The following is a 20,643-nucleotide window of genomic DNA, read 5'->3' on the forward strand; positions in this document are numbered from 1 at the left end:
GATGAGGAGGATGAACCTTGGCCCGATGTCGGCTCCATCCTAGACTCAACAGATTCTTTATCAAAGTCACGCTCCCGTCATTCAAAATGTGGATCTACTCGCTCTAGCATTCACTCAGTCAGAAGAAACGAAGCTGCAGCTGAAGCTGCCGCATCCAAGGAAGTTTTGGCAGTGTTGGATGAACAAGAAAGGGAAGAGACAGAGCTTCAAAGGCTAGAAGCCGAAGGTAGACAGCTCCTGGCACAATTTGAATCTGAGAACCTAGTTAGAAAACAGGCGATGCAAGACAAGCGTAGAAAGCTTGAACGCCTAGAGGAAATTAAGAAGCTGAATGCCGCAAACGCTCGAATAAAGGTCTACGATCAAGTCGAAGGAAGCATTGAGCCAACTGACTTTCTGCATGAAGTTGAACCAGCAGGAGAACTTCAAGTTCTTAACTCCACAAGTTCCCCAGTCATTCCTCAACCACTGCCAGTCACAACACAAGCCCTCCATGCCTTAAGTCCCTCCTTTATTCCTCAACACCTACCAGTTACAAGTCAAGCTCCTGGTTCTCAAAGTCCACAATTTGTGCCACAAGCCCTACCAACTTCAATGTCCATGCCACACGGGCAGAATAGCTCTGATCTGGTCAACATGCTTGCAGAAGCCATAAGTTCAAATCATCTCCCAACACCAGAGCCTGCAGTATTCACTGGAGATCCTTTGAAGTTCAAAGACTGGCGCTTATCCTTTCAAACATTAATAGACAGGAAAAACATTCCGAAGAATGAAAAACTGTATTACCTAAGAAAGTACTTAGGGGGAGCCGCTATGAAAGCTGTTGAAGGATTTTTCCTCCTAGGTACTGGTGCGGCATATGACTCAGCCTGGCAGCTGTTGGAAAAACGTTTCGGAGATCCATTCATAATTGGGAAGTCCTTCAGAGACAAGCTGCACGGATGGCCAAAAGTAAGCTCTAAGAATGGTTGTGAGCTAAGGGACTTTGCAGACTTTCTCAAGAGCTGCGAAGCTGCAATGCCCCACATTAAGTCACTGGATGTTCTTAATGACTGCAACGAGAGTCAAAAAATTCTGCTGAAGTTGCCGGATTGGCTGGTATCCAGTTGGAACCGCAAAGCCATGGAAGCCAGACAAGCAACTTCTGAGTACCCTCCATTCAAAGTGTTTGTAGACTTTATATCGAAGGAAGCCGATCTCGCTTGTGATCCTATTTCCTCAATGCAAGCTCTTAAGAGTATAGAAAGCGAGAAACCAAAGCAACTGCGAAGTCAAACCATTCAAGCAAAGACACTGTCCACAAACACAACTCAAAGCAACATCTCATTATGCATCTTCTGCAAAAGAACAGGACACGTCCTCGCTAAGTGCAGGAAGTTTGTTGAAAGGATGGTTCAAGATTGTGTTAAGTTTGTGCAAGCAGAAAAACTTTGCTTTGGATGTTTGAAGACTGGTCATCACTCAAAATGTGTGATAACAAAAGCACATGTGAAATATGTCAGAAGAGACATCCAACATGTTTGCATGATGACAAATTCAAGCAAAATCAAAGGTCAACACCCCCAAAAGGAGACGACAACTCAAAGGAAGGAACAGATACCAAAGAAATAGCTGCAACAGCAACTACCAACAGAGTTGTACAAGAAGGCCCAAACGTACAGACGTCCTCAATCATACCAGTCTGGGTTTCGTCCACAAAACAGCCAGATCAAGAAGTTCTAGTCTACGCACTCTTAGACACGCAGAGTGATACAACTTTCATCCTAGATGAAGTGGCCCAAGAGCTCAACACAAATAAAGAGAGTGTTAGTTTGCGTCTGTCCACAATGTCTTCAAGATCGACAGTTATACCATGCCAGAAACTGACAAATCTACAAGTGAGAGGATACAACTTAGAGAAAAGGATCCCATTGCCACCACTTTTCACACGAGAGTTTATTCCTGCTGACAGATCGCACATCCCAACCGCTGAAACGGCTCTAAAATGGCCTCATCTGAAGCAACTGGCGGACAAGATCCCACCACCGCTGGACTGTGAAGTAGGTCTGCTGATAGGCTATAATTGTCATCAAGCCCTTCTTCCAAGAGAGATCCTTTGTGGTGAAGAAAATCTTCCATTTGCACAGCGAACTGATCTCGGCTGGAGCATTGTCGGATGCTCGAATCCAGCAAGTGATTACGGCGACGCAATAGGAACCAGTCACAGAATCATAGTGCGACAAGTGACACCTTCCGTACAACCATCCGTTGAGCTGAAGAAAGAAGTTCACTTTGTCTGCAAAACTCGAGTCAAAGAAATCAACCCAACAGACATAATCAAGGTCCTTGAATCTGACTTCACAGATCACACTACAGATGATAACCCAGTTTCTCAGGAAGACCTTCTCTTCTTGCTTAAAGCGAAAGAAGGCATAAGGCAGAAAGAAGACGGCCATTATGAGCTCCCGCTTCCTTTCAAGACGGACAAACCTAATCTACCAGACAACAGACAATGTGCAGTTCATAGGCTCACCTCATTAGAGCGACGACTGAGGAGAAATAAGCAGTACTACGAGGATTATGTCCATTTTATGAATGACATAATAACCCGAGGAGATGCTGAGAAGGTTCCACAGCCCGAACTCAATAACCAACCAGCATGGTACATTCCGCACCACGGAGTTTACCACCCCCACAAACCAGGGAAGATCCGTGTGGTTTTCGACTGTTCTGCACGCTACCAAGAAACTTCCCTAAATGATCATCTCTTGACCGGGCCAGACTTAACTAACACATTAGTCGGAGTGTTATGTCGATTTAGGAAAGGTCCAGTCGCCATAATGTGTGACGTTGAGAAGATGTTTCACCAGTTTCATGTTGCAAAGAAACATCAAGACTACCTAAGATTTCTCTGGTGGGACAAAGGTGATCTGGACTCCAACCCGTCAGTGTACAGAATGAGGGTGCACCTGTTTGGGGCAGCTTCATCCCCTGGCTGCTCCAACTTTGGACTTAAGCATCTGGCATCGCAGGGTCATGGAAGATTTAGCGAAGAGTCTATCAAGTTCATTCAGAGATGCTTTTACGTCGACGATGGCTTAATAAGCGTGTGTTCACCTGCTGAAGCCATACACCTGGTGGAAGAGTCGAGAGCCTTATGCAGAACAGGAAACCTCCGGCTACACAAGTTTGTGTCAAACGACAAAGAAGTGATTGCTGCAATACCACTTGCAGAACGCGCCCAAGCCAAAGATCTAGACATGGCTCTAGGAGATCTTCACATTGAACGCGCACTTGGAGTTCAGTGGTGCGTCGAAGCTGATGAATTCCAATTCAGGGTTGTAGTTAAGGAAAATCCACTGACAAGGAGAGGGGTTCTTTCAACTGTTGCTTCAGTCTATGATCCGCTGGGGTTTGTGGCTCCTTTCATACTAGTCGGCAAACAGATCCTTCAGATGTTATGCAGAGACAAAGTAGGCTGGGACGAAGATCTCCCAGAGCACATCCTGCCACAATGGGAGTCATGGCCTCAAGGATTTGCCTCACCTCGCAGCCCTAAAGATTCCAAGAAGCTATCTTCCATCAAGCTTTGGCAAGGTTAGGCGTTATGAGCTTCACAACTTTTCAGACGCAAGTCTCAATGGATATGGTGCATGCTCATATCTTCGAGCTATAAGTGAAACGGGACAGATAAGTTGCTCACTTGTCATGGGAAAGGCAAGAGTAGCCCCTACCAAACAAACAACTATCCCAAGACTTGAATTGTCATCAGCTGTGACTTCAGTCCGAAATGGTGACTTTGTTAAAAGGGAGCTTGAGATCGAAAACCTGCAAGAGTGTTTCTGGACAGACTCGAAGGTGGTCCTTGGCTATGTGAACAACGACGCCAAGAGATTTCACACCTTTGTAGCTAACCGGATCCAACGCATAAAATCAAGCACAAATCCTGAACAATGGCGACATGTCAGTTCCGAAAATAATCCAGCCGACTGCGCCTCAAGAGGACTGAGTGCAGTCCAGCTGAAAGAGTCGAACTGGCTGAAAGGACCCAACTTTCTTTGGCAGTCAAATCTTCCACCTGAAGAGCAAATGGTGGGAGAAGTAGAAGCGACCGATCCTGAGCTTCGCAAAACCCACGTCCACACAGTCGGGACAAAAGAAGTAAATACAATGGCAAACCACTTAATTAAATTTTCTGACTGGTCTAGAGCAGTGAGAGCCGTCGCCAGGCTCCAGAGATTTGTCAGAGAATTCAAGGGACTTCAAACAAGAACGAACGAAGCAACCAGTCTTGAAGAAAGAAGAGAAGCGGAAGTCTTCATTATCAAGCTGGTGCAGGAAGAAGCCTTCGCTGAAGACATTCACAAAATAAAATCTCAGAAAGTACATATCCTGAACAAGCGCAACAAGTTGCACCAGTTAAATGCATTCCTGGACAAGGAAAATGTCCTTAGGGTGGGAGGACGGCTATCCCAATCAGCCTTGCATCATGACGTAAAACATCCCGCAATACTTCCGAAAAAATCTCATGTGTCAGCCCTGCTCGTCAAACATCATCATGAGCGTGTTTATCACCAAGGAAGGGGCATGACTATGAACGAGTTGCGTGCGAACGGAATATGGATCTTGGGATGTGGAAATGTAGTCTCGTCACACATTTACAAATGTGTACAATGTAGGAGATACAGAAGAACTACAGAAGTTCAACAAATGGCGGATCTGCCAGAAGAGAGAACAGAGACCTCCCCTCCCTTTACTTACTGTGGTCTTGACTGTTTCGGCCCCTTCATCGTGAAGGAAGGAAGAAAGGAATTAAAACGATATGGATTGTTGTTTACCTGCTTATGTTCCAGAGCAGTGCATATTGAGACACTGGACGACTTGACAACAGACGCCTTCATAAATGCACTTCGAACATTTGTGGCTATCAGAGGTCCTGTACGCCAATTGAGATGCGACCAGGGAACAAATTTCATGGGTGCTAAGAGAGTGTTTTCTGAGTTGCTCAAGGGAATGGATCAGGAACGTCAGCGAGCGATCGGTTGTGAATTCGTAATGAACGTCCCATCAGCGAGTCATATGGGTGGAGTATTGGGAGCCAACCTAACAATTCGAGTATTCTGACTACCATGCTCGACAAGTCCGCAAGCAGACTTGACACCACAACTCTGAGGACCTTCCTTTACGAAACAATGGCTATAATCAACAGCAGGCCACTAAGTGTTGAACACCTTAACGATCCTACCGGTCCAGAACCTCTCACCCCCAACCACATACTAACCATGAAATCATCAATCATTCTGCCCCCGCCTGGACAGTTCTGCAAAGAAGACCTATATCTATGTAAAAGGTGGAAAAGAGTGCAGTTCCTAGCCAATGAATTCTGGCGAAGATGGAAACAGGAATACTTGCTAAACCTACAACAACGCCAGAAATGGCAAAGAACATCACGAAACTCACAAGTAGATGACATTGTGATTCTAAAAGATGACAGCTCACCAAGAAACGAGTGGAAGCTTGCCAGAGTTATAGAAGCTCATCCTAGTGCAGACGGCATGGTGCGAAAGCTGAAGCTACTAATCAGTGACACTACACTTGATAAGGGAAAACCACACACTAGATTAGTTTACCTTGAAAGGCCTATCCACAAGGTAGTTACCTTACTAGAGGCTAATTAAAATCACATACATAAGGTCACATCTATTCAGACCAAAATCATTTTATTGATTCTTACATAATATTTGGCAAAAGAAATCCCACATTTTAAGTTAATGAGTGATTTGGTGGGAGTGTAAGTGCTGTTAAATATGTGCTGTGTTTATGATGCATAATTAATGCAAAATTCATAGTAAATTTATAGTTTATATTCAGTCTCATACAGTAAATAAATAGGAAATGTGAAATGTAAAGGTTAAAATGAATGTGATGTAATAGTTAGATTTAAGTCTGTTGTGTTTTGTTTCTCTCGGAACTAAAGTTCTCTGTTTTGGTTTCCGCTGCTGCGGAATTTGTCAATGGACAAAAGGAAACCTAAGGTGTGCACGTTACGGCGCTCTGCTAATTAAGTTGGAGTTTCACTGTTGTCGGAGGTCAAAACGAACTGTGAAGGATTTTCCTAGGATTTAAGAACCTCTTTTCAGGACAAGCAGCCAACGAGGTATTTTATCTTATATGTGAAACTTTGTTTATATTCTCGCCAAGCGGAATTTGTACTTGTCTTCGGTAATGTATAATTAATTGGACGTGCTTACTGTGTTCATTCATGTAGTTCTCACGGCGTGATGTGGATGCATTAAGGACAGAAGAGCAAAGCAATAAACGCCCGTTCCAAAGAACCAACCTGTGTCTGTGTTGTCGTGAAGAGAGCTACAGACCCACTTTCACATTTACATAATTAATACTATATGAAATGACACAGATTTAATTTGTAAATTCACTACTAATGACGGTTATCACTGATTTATGACCCATGGCCCTGATGCTAGCTGAGCCATGACACAATCCCACAGTAATCAGCTGCGAGCAATATGGAAACCAGTGAGTGAGCGGAGAGAATAACTCAAAGAACAATGTGCTGTGTGATGGGAATGATCAAAGTGATGAGAGAAAAAATGTCAAATTCAATTTACATGCTTGTTGTGATTGTTAGGGAGATATTTCTTAAGTATTGTGTCAAATTTGAATGCATTTTTCTCCACTGAGAGAGGACTAATGGCTACAATGTGCCTTCTGTCACTGCATATGTGGGTTGGCATATGGAAATACATGCATTCCAGACCAATTTCTTATTGTCTCTCTGCCCACCCACCCGTACCTCATCTCTGCAAATGGGGGAATGTAAAACGGTCACAACACAAATATGTACTGCATTCTCTGAAACCATGAAGGAATTATTCAGTTATTTGCACAATGTATATGATCCGCTAGTTTAAAAAAAGTTGTGTGAAAGACATGACTCTGAATTTGAATCATGTCTCAATATTGTAGATAGATTTGTGTTGCAGTTTATAATGTAGCATTTGCCTCCCTCTGCTTTCAAACAAAGCAGTGCACTTTAAGTAGGGCTGGGCAATATGTCCATATTATAATGATATCTATATATGAGGCTAGATATCGTCTTAAATTTTGGATATCATTATATGATAGTGTTGTCTTTTCCTGGTTTAAAAGGGTACATCACAGTAAAGTGATGTCATTTTCTGAACTTACCAGACTGTTTTAGCAGTTTTATTATTTGCCTTTAACCACTTAGTCATTATAGCCACATTACTGATGACAAAATGTCATTGTGTAAATATTTTGTGAAGGGCCAATAGTCAACTCTATAATATTGATGCAATATCGATATCAATGTATTTGGTCAAAGATATTGTGAGTTTTTATTTTCTCCATATCGCCGAGCTCTAACATGAAGTCATCACTTATCCGTGGTTTAACATTATGAGGTTGAATGGCGTGCAGCTTGCACTTTTGTTTCAAGCTGGGGAATTTGACAAGTTGCACAAGACATGGACCAGTGCACGAGAACATCTTCAAAAATATAGTCCCAAGCCTTACAGGGTGTGTAAGAGATGCATGCTGAAGCTAGGTAAGTTATATGAATACTGGGGTGTAGTGTGAACAACTTACTTTAACTGACACTTATCCTGAATAGGATGCAAATGTGAGAAATGCCCAACAGCCGTGTAAAAGGCTGGTTTGCGTTACGCAGATTGCCAAACGCTTTACTACGTAGCACTGACTCGCGTATTAACAGCTAAAACATGTTACAGCTAGTAACGATAAGTACCTCGAAGATACGTTTAGCTTATATAGGCACCAGAGGGGAAAAATGCAATTTACAAGAGGAAACAAAGAACTGCAGCAGAATAACTAAAAAATAAATAATTTCATGATATAAAACGGGAAATACTTTCGGTCATGGTCATGACTGAGAGAGGAGTGAACACAGAGCGGTATATTCCGTATATTCGGCTTTGACTTACTTCAGTGTCTGAGTGAGGTGGAATTCCAACAAGGCAAAAAGTAACTCCATTCATTGGGTTCTCACTGTCTGGTATGTGTAAACCGAACAGAGAAATGGTTTCCAACTACTCTGCTGTCGACATTGTGGACAGCCGCGTTCTCTCTCAGGTCCCGTCGTTGGCAGCGGCTTCTGTACGTTACAGACTGTGACGGTGCTCCTCGCCCTCTCTCCACAACGTAAACAGTCCCGCTACGAGCAGCGTCGTGCTCCGTACAACGGTACCGGAAATCTGGAAAATTGGACTTCAAAATAAAAGCGTAAAAAGAGCACCTTTGGTTTGAAAGAACCCCAGCATAACTCTTCTACACTGACTTTTCCATATCTAAAAAAAACAAACAAAATATCATGTTTTTAACACTGGAACAAAAATCGCAGACACCTTTAACACATTAAACATGAAATGTGAATGCAATAAACCACTTGCAATATACTTTGAAACCAGTTATCAAAAGCAGAGCCACTTTTTTTTTCACAAACTCAAACACACGCGCACGCACACACACACACACACACACACACACACACACACACGCTGAGTTGCTCTCTCAACATGCCAATAATGTAAATCAATGGACAGTATTTACTGTTAGAACATGCCTTCTCATATCAGCAGCCCTTGCACTCTCCTGCTCCAGCAACACGTGTTTTCATTCAGGTGTCTTTAGCTGCTTTTTCAAAATGTCAACAGAGGACGCCGCTTTTACATCATGAGGCAGAGCGGAGCGTTCCACGGGCTAGGAGCCACTGTTTCAAAGGCTCTGTCACCTTAGGCTTTCCGCTTTGTAAGGGGAACAGACAGTAAGCATGACATGGATTTAATTGTACTGACATGTATTTTTAAAGAAAATATACTGCTGCCTAGATTATTATTGTAGCTGCTGTTATTAATAATTGTTTTTGTTTTTTATAAAGGGAAGTGCTCCATCTGTCTACTGCACAAAACTAGTGAGGTGGTCAGGGTGGCCTGTGGATGGACAAAGCACAGGACTTAAACACTGGGACCAGGTTTCCCTTCCTGAGTTAGTTCATATATCCACCAGGATTGGTTGTTGTATGTATCAACTTTTTTTTTACTTGGATGTGTTTCATTCCTTTTAGTCAGTTTGTCTTCCTATCTGACTGTGTTGCAAATGTAATGGTAGAATTGTCATGCCTGAAAGAGTGTGTGTGTGTGTGTGTGTGCTTATGTGTGTGTGTGTGTGTGTGTGTGTGTGTGTGTGTGTGTGTGTGTGTGTGTGTGTGTGTGTGTGTGTGTGTGTGTGCGCGCTCGTGGTCAGTGGAGCGAGAGACAGAGCCCCAATGCTGATGCTGGCTGACATTGCCCTCAGGACAGAGGAAAGAGCATGCGCAAACATCTACATATATTCTCACACACACACACACACACACACACACACAGTTATTATGTAATAGCAGGACATAGAATAATAGGGGAGAAAGAGAAGAGAGAGAAGCTGAGACTGTAGATGTTCTCTCAAAGTACACCCTCTACTGGCCTAGCACTGCTCTTACACACACGTACAGGCACGCGCGCACACACACACACACACCTGTAAACTGATGTGGACAAACCATCCAATATGTACTTGATAAGAGATGAGAAGCTGATGGTGTACAGAATAAATTAATGAATTGTCATTGAGAAAATTTGTGTGACCCATTCCTGAAAAAGTCTTGCAGATTATTTTAATTTTTTCAAAATTACATCTTACATCACATTGGCATGCACTCATGCATCATGGTGGAGGACGGTTAAATTCTGTTATGTAAGCACGGGTCCAATTTACATCATCTGACACCATGACGTCAGATAGAGATGTTGGATGCTTTTACAGTCTGCCTTTGCTCGGCACTGAAGTCTGATTACATTTTTTATCGTGTTTTTTGAGCATCAGGAAATGACTACCAAGCCGTCAACTCACAATGTGATTTTGGCTACAGGAAGTACCCAATCAGGCCTGGAATCTCACCATTTCAGGGGCAAGGCCACTCAAATGAAACACGATTTTAAGTCCACAGAAATTATGAATTGAACTTCCGGGTGATTTTATTTTTAATACCTAGTATATCTATCTATCTATCTATCTATCTATCTATCTATCTATCTATCTATCTATATATATATATATATATATATATATATATATATATATATATATATATATATATATATATATATATATATATAAAATGGTTTATTTAAAAATAGAATGTACTTATATTTACAAATGACCAATATTAAAGCCTATTTTTGTTTTGTAGACTATTCAAAGAGTCTGCAACAGAAAAACCATACATTAGGGACAGACAGCAGATATACTGTATTTCTACCTCATGGCACCTGTGTCAGTGCAAAATAATTCAGTTAAAATCCTGAACGATTTGAAAACATATCTACTGCTTAAATGAGCCCCAATCTTTATATATTGCTATATGTTCAGGAATTCCTGCTCAGTTGGTCCAGTTTTCAAGTCAAATATTACCCCAGACGAAAGGATTGGGGATTAATAAATACTGTATCCAATCTCCGATCAGAGGAGATTAGCAGCAGTTGTTGCTGCCAAAACATCACCAAACAAAGGGTTTCCAAAAAATGTCTTAAACCACAAATCAGCGTTCAGCCCTGAGGGCCTTTATCCTGACTGTGCTCCAATAAAAACAAGGCTGGTAAGGATTTAATCTAGACATTGTTATGGAAAGTGTTGATCGTCTGTGTGTGTGTGTGTGTGTGTGTGTGTAGGCACTAATCTGGCCTTGTTCTGAAAAAGAGTTTCATCCCCACTGCAGGGGGCCTGTGGAGACCCAACATCCACATCCTCCCCTCATCCTCCCCAGTCGCTCTCCTGTGACCTCCACCATACCCCTCCCCCCTCCCTCAGTTACCCTCTGTCCTCACTCCCCATCTTACAGTTACAGACTCTATTTAAACAGACACAATGGTAGAATCGTACAACAACGTAGGGTAGCACTATCCAAACACACAATCATCAGATGCATCAGAGGTGAAAGGGTCAGTCAAACACAGAACAAGAAAATGATAAAGGTCTTTTGGAGTCTAGAAGTTTGAAGACATAACTGTGCAGCTGCCATGTCATATGCTAAGTCACCTTAAAGCCTTGTCAACTCCTCATACTCTTCTTCCTAATTACAACATTCCCGACTCCGACTCCTCGACTACATCACATTTACAGCTGGTCAGAAATAAGTTACAGTAATAAGACTGCTTTCATTTTCAAAAACGCCATTTCAAGTTCATTAACATAGGATTCAAAATCAGAGTCACATCTGTTAGAACTACCTCCATAAAAACAGTGAATTCAACTAATCTAAAAACTATGGTCCATAATTATAAGACTGAAGAGAATCAAAAGAATAATTATACAATACATGTTGCCACTCTTACCTACCTAAAATAACTTAAATAAAATTAAAAAAAAAATAGGATGAAAATGATCTTGCAATCTTATTTTGGAATTAAACTCTTAAATAAACAGCTCTCTCTATTCTGTAGAGCTCAGTTATGTTGTGGCCTGGCATAGCAACAGAGAAGCTGGTGTGTGTGTGTGTGTGTGTGTGTGTGTGTGTGTGTGTGTGTGTGTGTGTGTGTGTGTGTGTGTGTGTGTGTGTGTGTGTGTGTGTGTGTGTGCGAGCGTGTGTTGGGGTGGGGTGCGGGAAACACCCATCTGTCTATTTACAGCAGCATGGGGAGATTTCGCTAAATATCTAATCCATCTAATCCTCACCACTGAAGCTATAGATAGAAGTAGTGGTGCAAAGTGACCAGTAGAGGGCAATGGAAGGTAAAGACTGGTTTTGGTCACAGAGAGGGATGAATTGGGCTACACATACAAATATTTGTAAGTAAAGAAAGATACAAGATAACTGTAGTCATGAATGACACCACTTGTAACACACACACACACACACACACACAACACACACACACACACACACACACAGCTCCCCTACATGTAGTAACACGCAAACACACACACACACACACACACACACACACACAAAAAACAGCTCCCCTACATGTGTAACAAACACACACACACACACACACACACACACACACACACACACACACAGCTCCCCTACATGTGTAACACACACACACACACACACACACACACACACACACACACACACACACACACCTCCCCCTACATGTGTGTGTGATTGTACATGACTTCTCCAGCATCAGTGGCCCGGTCATGTAACTTTTCTTTTAACTGGAACGTCCTGGCTTGATCATACATGTAAATTGCAGATAGAATTAGAGCTCTGTGGCTTCAGAGCGAGGCTCTTTTTTATTTTTTTTTTACAGAACTATCACTTCACATCATTGCAGCCACAGCAGGACCACACACATCGCTGCACGCAAATGACAAGTTTCATCAAAGTTAAAAATGTCAAGTTGTCAAAATCCCAAAGTAGGAGTGATTCAGAGAAGTGTCCCACCTCCGACCACAGCCATGCGTATCACTTCTTCACCAATGGGAAGTGACCCATAATGTGTTATTTGAGAAACTCAATCTTTCTCCTCTAAACAGCAGTAAGTACACATTCTGCGCAGTGAATGCAGGACCTGTCATATTTGACATGCTGTCACAAGATTGAGTGAGATGTGAAGATCACTATCACTCTCATGTCTCTGGATGTATCTGAGCTGGAATAAGGAAGCAAATGTTATAACCAGAGATGCTACACAGAAGTACTGGCTGGATGGATAAACTGTTGTTTGCCTAGAAATAGTAACAGTAATAGTATGTTTTTACATTCTCATAGTGTACGGATTAAATGATTAAACAAGATTTAACATGTTATTGAAGGAGCTTTAGTAGTGTTGGTATGTGCTTTTTAGGGCTGTGCTCGATTGAAGAAATTCTTAGTCGACTAACAATCATTCAATTGTATCGACTAATCGATTAGTTGATTTAATCGACAGATCTGTAAATCTGAGTTTCTCCGCAAAGAGTCATGCAAAAGCACCACTTTAATTCTTGCGTTTACCAGAGATGTGCTCGTACGTTTCTTGGAAATAAGTCATTCAGCATGAAAAAAGCATCAAACATGACTAATAGACTAAAGAAATCTAAGTTGACTAAGACCAAAAGCGACCCGTTAATTAATGAGACTGCTTTTAGGGTAACAATCACGAAATAGCGCTCAGTAATTTACATGTTGTATCTCATTTATTTAAAGCTATAGTGTGTAGTTTCTGTCGCCCCCATGAGGAATTCTAAACAACAAAACTGTCGGTGCGTCCACATGATACAAGCCTTCTGTGATCGCGCACTACCCCCACCCCTCCTCCACACAGTTACTAGTAGCCAAGGAGGACACGGAGGATTAAAACAACATGATGGACTCTTCAGAAGAGGTCATAATCTTCACTCGAGTTTCTGCGAGGGAAAGTCGCCGGACACCACAATGTTCTGAACATAGTCCTACTGAGAAATCCAGAGAGAGTTGTGTGGAGCTGATAGTCTTCATTAGCTTTGTAGCAACTCATTTGGCAACTGCTTAAATGTAACGGACGTTCATTAATATCAAAAAGTTACACACTAAAGCTTTAATATGCTTATTTTAAGTGCAATTTGTCTTAATTAAAAATGTAATGGAAATGTGGTTAGGTTATGAATAAAGTTTTCCTTTCAAACCGGCACCTGGCTGTCAGTGGAAAAGTAGTCTATATCGTCTTTTTCGGCCAGATGTCTGTTACCTTCCACTTTCTTTGTGTTGGCGTTACTTATTGTTTATTGAATGTTTTGCTTATTTAACTTATTAGTACATTTTTTTTATGTTTTGTTTATTTTTGATATGTCTGAAATAAATTTCATTCATTCATTCATTCAAACTCTGGTGGATTTGTGAGGACTATGGTTAACTGCTCCTCAGATCTCTGCAGGGTAAATCCAGACAGCTAGCTAGACTATCTGTCCAATCTGAGTTTTCTGTTGCACGACTAAAACTACTTTTGAACGTACACACGTTCCACCAAAACAAGTTCCTTCCCGAGGCTATTTAGCAGAGGCACCGTGGCTCCATTTGGCGCTTAGCACTGCCCAAGACGATTGTGATTGGTTTAAAGAAATGCCAATAAACCAGAGCATGTTTTTCTTCCATTCCGGATTGCTATGTGAAAGGTTCCACATTTTATAAGGCTTACCTACTGGACCTTGAACTCACCAGACCCTCCTCCACAGCACTGTGGAGGAAGGTCGGGCAATACGAGTCTAGTGGAGCAGTGAAGTGCCTCCATTTCCTCCATAGGAAGAATATATTTAATTCCCACAGAGAGCGCATGTCCATCTCACAAAGCACAGGCCCACATACCATTACACAACAGCCTTAATCTGTTGGATTTAAACCCCATCACTACTCCCCACGCTCACCAGCTCCTACGTACGCCCTCACACCACACAGTCACACACAAGTAAGTCTTATCTGGCCTGCGCTGCATCCTGTCACACATACAATCTCTGGGAGGGTTCACAGCCCTTTCCTAACTTCATTGCAGAGGAAAAACTTAACTTTGAGTGATTACATTGTATTAATTCAAAACCAACAAGAACTGCTAAAGGGCGTTGCATTTACACCAGTACATTGTAAATGTAAGTAGGTTTTCTTTCCATTTTTATATTGATGCACTGATGCATGTGCATTACCTGCACATCAACTAAATACATTACAAGCACTTAGGGTTTCATGGTGCTATGATGGTGAGTGGGATCAGGATCAATTTACTTTCTAGGCTCCTGCTTGGACCGTTGCTGCCAATTGGCTTAGTCATGGGAAGAAAACCTGGTGCTAATGCAGAGACGCTGGAGGTTTCACGCTGCGCTGGCTGGTGCCAATACATCTTGTCACAATCTGTTTAAGACATGCAGCTTTCACTTTTTGTTCACAATAGCTGTCCAAGCTTCTCTTCCATCTAGCATTGATATTTGGCGTCTTTCAGGAAATATTAATAAGAAGCTGTGAACTAAAGGAGGTTGCTATTGTTTTGATCTCAGAGCGATCTCTAACGATATTGCACTTAAACGTTTGATTTGGGGGATTAAGAGATAGAATAAAAAATTAGGGTCAACACTGAGTCAGTAGAGGCTGACATATCTTGATTTCTAGTCCCAAAGTATGGGTCAAGTTTCAAAAACACTGAATCCTACATGTCCCATAAAGCAGTCAATTGTATTTTTCCATTAGACACTGCCTGATAAACACCAATGTCTTTCAAACTCCTCACCCTCAGTTTTTAACACAGGCTTTCTGTTATAGATTCGTCTCAGTCCCAGCCGAGATAGTCTCGCTTTGCCAGACTTTCCTCCACAGCGCTGCAGAGGAAGGTCTGGCTAGTCCACACAGCATTCCGGGATGAGAGAAAAACGTGCTCTGGTTCATTGGCATTTCTTTAAACCAATCACAATCATCTTGAGCGGGGCTAAGCCCTGTATGCAGCCCCGGTGTCGCTGCAAAATAACCTCAGGAAGGAACTTGTTTTGGTAGAACGTGTACGTTCAAAGGTTGTTTTAGTCGTGCAACAGAAAACTCAGATTGGACAGATAGTCTAGCTAGCTGTCTGGATTTACCCTGCAGAGATCTGAGGAGCAGTTAACCATAGTCCTCACAAATCAGCCGGAGGTTAGAACGCCAACACAAAGGAAGAGGAAGGTGAGGGACATCTGGCCAAAAACAAGGACATCCGGCGGCAACGGAGCAATCCCGGAAGTGGAACGTCGTGGATATAGACTATAGCTGAGATAACCCTTATATCACATCACTATCACACAAGTAAACTGCACTTTTGGCCATATAAGGTATTGTCTGATGGACCCTCCATCCAATGAAATTACCTCGCACTCGGCAGCCCCAAAAAAGGACGTGATGTCACCGTTCCACTGATCTGCAGCATGTAATGATAATTTTGAACTCCAGCAATAATAACAAACAGGAATGGATCAAATGTAACTGGAGACTAAAGTGAATAAAGAGCATGTGTTACTGGTCTAATTTCCTAACTACACACGATTACTTTAGTGTACAGGCCAACAGGACCCACATGCACAGAACAAACGAGACGTACACAACACCATCTGCTATGATAAAAATAACCCTAATTAAAACAATAATCCACAACGCTTGCATGCTGAATGGCAATTTTGCAAATCTCTATTGATATGTTCACTCTAGATACATCTAGGTAGTACAGCAGTAATATGTTGATACATTCAACCTATAGCAAGTTCATAACAGCTTTTAATTCTTCTTTCTAACATATTCTCGTTTGTTTGAATTGCTATAGAGAAAACAGAAAGTAAGCATGAACAATGATAACCGCTGGGGCTAAACAGGTCCAAGGAGCAGTAGTCGAGTTTCCATCCAAATGTTGCGCACATTTAAAAGAAAATGCAAATCATTGCAATATTTGGACATTTTTCCACTCATGTTTTTTATGTGCCAATGGAAAATGCACATCCAAAACAGGTGGATGGAGGTTATTATAGTTCTTGACAAACAAGAGATTATCCATCCACCCAGTTCTTCTGTCAGTTCTCATAACAATAGCCAATTAGTCACTACAGATAGTCTCATTAGTTGTTAAACCTGTTGGTTACATTAGAAGTTACTGTTGCTTGTTAGACGTCCTGCTTTGTTCCCATGTTCGACCATACATGGAGCAGTGTAATCTGCAGGGAGTGCAGTGTAAAACACCACAGCAATAAATGCTTAAAGTCCAAAATGAAAACCAAATAAAGAGGCCACTTCAGAATCAAATGACCGCTTTAATAATGAACTACTATGGCAAAGTTCAGTTCAGCAATCTATTTCAGTGAGTGTGCACATTCTTTGTGCTAAAAGTGAGGATGAGTGCAGGTGTGTGTAAGCTTCAGGAACAACTGCCTCATTCACATGTGGAGAGTAACATTTATACTAAGAACATACGATCAGGGACGTCGTTAGGCCTATTTTAGGGGGGCTGAAGCTACCTCAAAATGTTCCTAAGCCCCCCTAAATAATAATAACAACAACAATAACAATTTGATTTATCCTCATTCAAATTATATATATATATAGCTACAAAAATATAGCCGAAGAGTCGGAAGTTAGACAGAAGTACAAAGAGTCGTTGTGCTATCAAGATGATGCACCGCACCGTCTCGTTGCATTGGTGTGAACTGGCAGCTTTCAGAGCGTTGCGAGCAGTGTTGTGCCTGAACGAGTTCATTGAATGATAGTTCATGAACTCGTTCATATTTTGGGTGAACGTGAACTGAACGTACCGTATTACTGCCTGATGAACGTTACTGTGAACTCCTTCATTCTGGTGTCTGTGAACAGCACACTCTCTCAGTTTAACTTCGTTCAATAGGGTGCCAGATTTCTATAGAGCCTTCCAGGCCAAAACCCGGCTAAAACACACCGTAAACAGGCCTTAAAGGTCCCATGGCACAACAATGTCACTTTATGAGGTTTTTTAACATTAATATGAGCCTGCCTATGGTCCCCCAGTGGCTAGAAATGGTGATAGGTGTAAACCGAGCCCTGGGTATGTGAAAATAAAATGAAAGCAATCCTACATACAGATGCCAGTTCACCTCCTGGGCACTGCCAGGTGCTCTTGAGCAAGGCACCGTACCCCCCCCACCCCCCCAACCGGTCAGGGCGCTGGTCCAGCAATGGCAGCCCACTCACTCTGACATCTCTCCATTTGTGCATGAATAGGTCCTGAGCATGTCTGTGTGTATTTCAGGTCTGTGTGTAGTGATTTCTAACAGAGTGTAAATTGTAATTTCCCCACTGGGGATCAATAAACAGTATAAATTAAAATACAGTATATACACTAATCATTACTCCAAATCTTTTATTCCTTCCGCCATCAGGTTATTAGACAGTAGCCACTTTAAATAGGATCCGTATTAATATCTTACATGATAAAGTATGCAGTGATGCCTATTTTTTTCTTTTTCTTGTACTGCTATTTGTCATATTTGTTTAACTTACCAACTTATTAGCTGTCTGGCCTCTGTTTGTCTGTTTTTGGACATTTTGGATGTTGTTTCATGTGACCAATTTGCATTTCGAAGTCATGAAATTAGCATCAGGGTTTAGTTTTATCTTAAAGGATAAGACAGAAGGAACAGAGTACAAATGGAAGAAGAGGATATGTCTGTCACTTTTGACTTGTTAACATCTTGGTTTCTTGACTGGTGGTTGACATAAGTGTAGCTCTAATACAGTAACGAAAGATGTGAGTGCAAAGATTTTGCAAACGCAAGTTACAAATACCCTGGGGACTAAGCCCCCCCCCCCGTCTTTCAATCCTAGTGACGTCCCTGCATACGAGACAAGGGAGAACAGGCCACTTTTATTTTTTTACCGTATATGCACACACGTAACATGTCCTCTGTGGAGGACCCTCGGGGAAATGCACTCTAGAGGAAACCTATTATCAGTTCAAGAGCTAACAAAACACACACATACACACACAGCTGAATGAACTAGAGCAGAGCAGCCCCCCCCCCCCCACACACACACACACACAGATTGTACGCTCAGTTGCCGCAGGTGAGAGCCATGCAGATTGCAGCACGCTGATGATGTCACACATGAGCCCAGGGGTGTGTGATGTCAGACCTCAAGTAAAGGAGCATCAGCAAGGACACACCTATTTATAACACACCAATACTAATGATATGAGATGAAATGGTTAAGACAATCCTTCATGCTGTGGAAGACAAACAGTGTAACTTTAGCTGAACCAGTGGTAATAACATAATAAGTACATAAGCCAGCAACATTTATTCATATAGTGCCTTTTTGGATCAGGAGTCAGAAGGTGTTTATCAGTAAAAGAAAATGCAAGACACCAAATACAGACACAGTAATAATGGCCCCCTGAATTTCCCATGATTCTCAAAAGAGTAAGTGAACACTAAGCTGAGAAGCAGTGTTTAACTGCCCTCTCTTGCTCAACACACCCATAGTGATGCTGGCTGCAGTCAGAAGTGAGCTCTGTTGCACCTGTAAGACACCTAGCATACAGTGATGTCACAGAGTACAGACACACATGGTAATACCATTCTACATCACTACAGCAGGGTACTGCAGGTCAGCAAAAACTAGATTTGCAGCTGCCAAAGCACATACTGCCCAGATGTTGAAGGGAAATTGCGGTATATTTGGCTATTGTGACTGTAGGGGTCATGCTAACTTTGCACTCACCACCTCCGTTGTAGATATTCCTTTGTATAAACGAGGACTCGCGCTAAACCATGTGTATCGGAGCCTCCTACAGCTTTCCAAATAAACATGATTTTTAACATAAATCATTTCAAACGCTTGTCTCTCAGTCACTGACTCACCGGATGCAGACTGTGGGTAAAAGCCTGCCATTGGCTGGCTATTTTGGCCGGCATTCTCCCCCCCCCTTCCGCTACCTTCGCTTTTCATTTTGCAAGCACACCGTCGCTGCATCGGAGGCTTAGTGCCGCCCAAGATGATTGTGATTGGTATAAAGAAATAAGAGCAAGCCAGAGCATTTCTTCCACAATATACCAGAATGATAATGGCTGCTTCTGGACCTTTCACTAGCGCTGACACAGTGCCGTGGCTGCACAAGACTAGGGGTGGCAGTATCTCAGTCCGTAGGGACTTGGGCCGGGAACCGGAGGGTCGCTGGTTCAAGTCCCAGTACGGACCAAAGTACAGAGTGTGGATTGGTAGCTGGAGAGATGCCAATTCGCCATTCGCTCTTGAGGGGACCGTAACCCCCCCCCCCCAACCGCTCAGGGCGCTGGTCCAGCACTGGCAGCCCACTCACTCTGACATCTCTCCATTTATGCATGAATAGGTCCTGTAGGATGTTTATACAAACTAGTATTACATCCACTGGGGATCAAAAAGTAAATAGCCATGTTAGCTAATTGCATAGGGATCTGTAGCTTGCAAGCAACATAAACGTCTCAGAAATTCACCAGTTGTACTATTTTCCTACAGTCTCTCCACTTTTCCATTTATATTTGTGAACTGGAGTCATAAAACCTTGGGATGAGTGTGAATATTTTGATTCTGCTGCCAAGCGCTAATCTACCTTTATTTAACTTTGTATCCTACTGACTTTGTATGTAATCATGCCAATGATGCCATGTCTGAAATTGGCTTAGCGTTCAATCCAAAGTTCCAAAAATCTTTAGCCAACAAATATGTCCTGTGATGAGTTGTGTTTGCTTCTTCTTTTACTTTTTTGATAAAACCATTGCAACTTTTATACCTTTACATGCTAAAACATAGTGTAACAGAGAGGAGCGAACTGCCTCAGTCATGTCAGTTACAGTCTATCTAACCTCTGCTAGCATTAGCTAGCATTAGCCAAGCTACCCGTCCTATCAAACCAAGTTAGGATGTGGCGGCTAAACCTCAGAATCATTTGAACAGTTGTGTTTGTGCAGTGTATTGCTTTAAAACACATTTTTCTTTCTTCAAAAGTCATATAGTGTTGGGTTAATAGAAAATCATTTCCCCAAATGACAGTCTCTTACATGAAGCGTCTTTAATTCATTGTGCTGCAATTAATAATTTTGAAGAAAAATTCAAAGAGAGGCAGATGAACATAAATCTTTGAAAGAATTGCT

General features: G+C 42.1%; 1 protein-coding gene and 1 long non-coding RNA gene across 3 annotated transcripts in view; one reads left to right on the forward strand and one right to left on the reverse strand.

Annotated features, from left to right (window-relative positions):
* LOC120551461 (rho GTPase-activating protein 23-like) overlaps nucleotides 1-20,643 on the reverse strand; it is a 120,524-nt gene that overhangs the window by 87,751 nt on the left and 12,130 nt on the right. The window contains exon 1 of one of the 2 annotated variants that reach the window (XM_039788917.1): nucleotides 7,965-8,184. The exons of the other annotated variant lie outside the window; for it this stretch is intronic. Within the exon in view, the coding sequence (XP_039644851.1) occupies nucleotides 7,965-8,018 (54 nt within the window). The 5' untranslated portion in view covers nucleotides 8,019-8,184. Of the gene's footprint in view, nucleotides 1-7,964; nucleotides 8,185-20,643 lie in introns of those variants that run through there. 2 annotated transcript variants of the gene reach the window in all.
* LOC120551462 lies at nucleotides 5,931-6,314 on the forward strand. The gene is made up of 2 exons (XR_005637879.1): nucleotides 5,931-6,136; nucleotides 6,248-6,314. It is a non-coding gene; the product is annotated as an uncharacterized LOC120551462 (long non-coding RNA).

Source organism: Perca fluviatilis, chromosome 21 (genome assembly GCF_010015445.1).
Source record: "Perca fluviatilis chromosome 21, GENO_Pfluv_1.0, whole genome shotgun sequence".
NCBI classification, from domain to species: domain Eukaryota; kingdom Metazoa; phylum Chordata; class Actinopteri; order Perciformes; family Percidae; genus Perca; species Perca fluviatilis.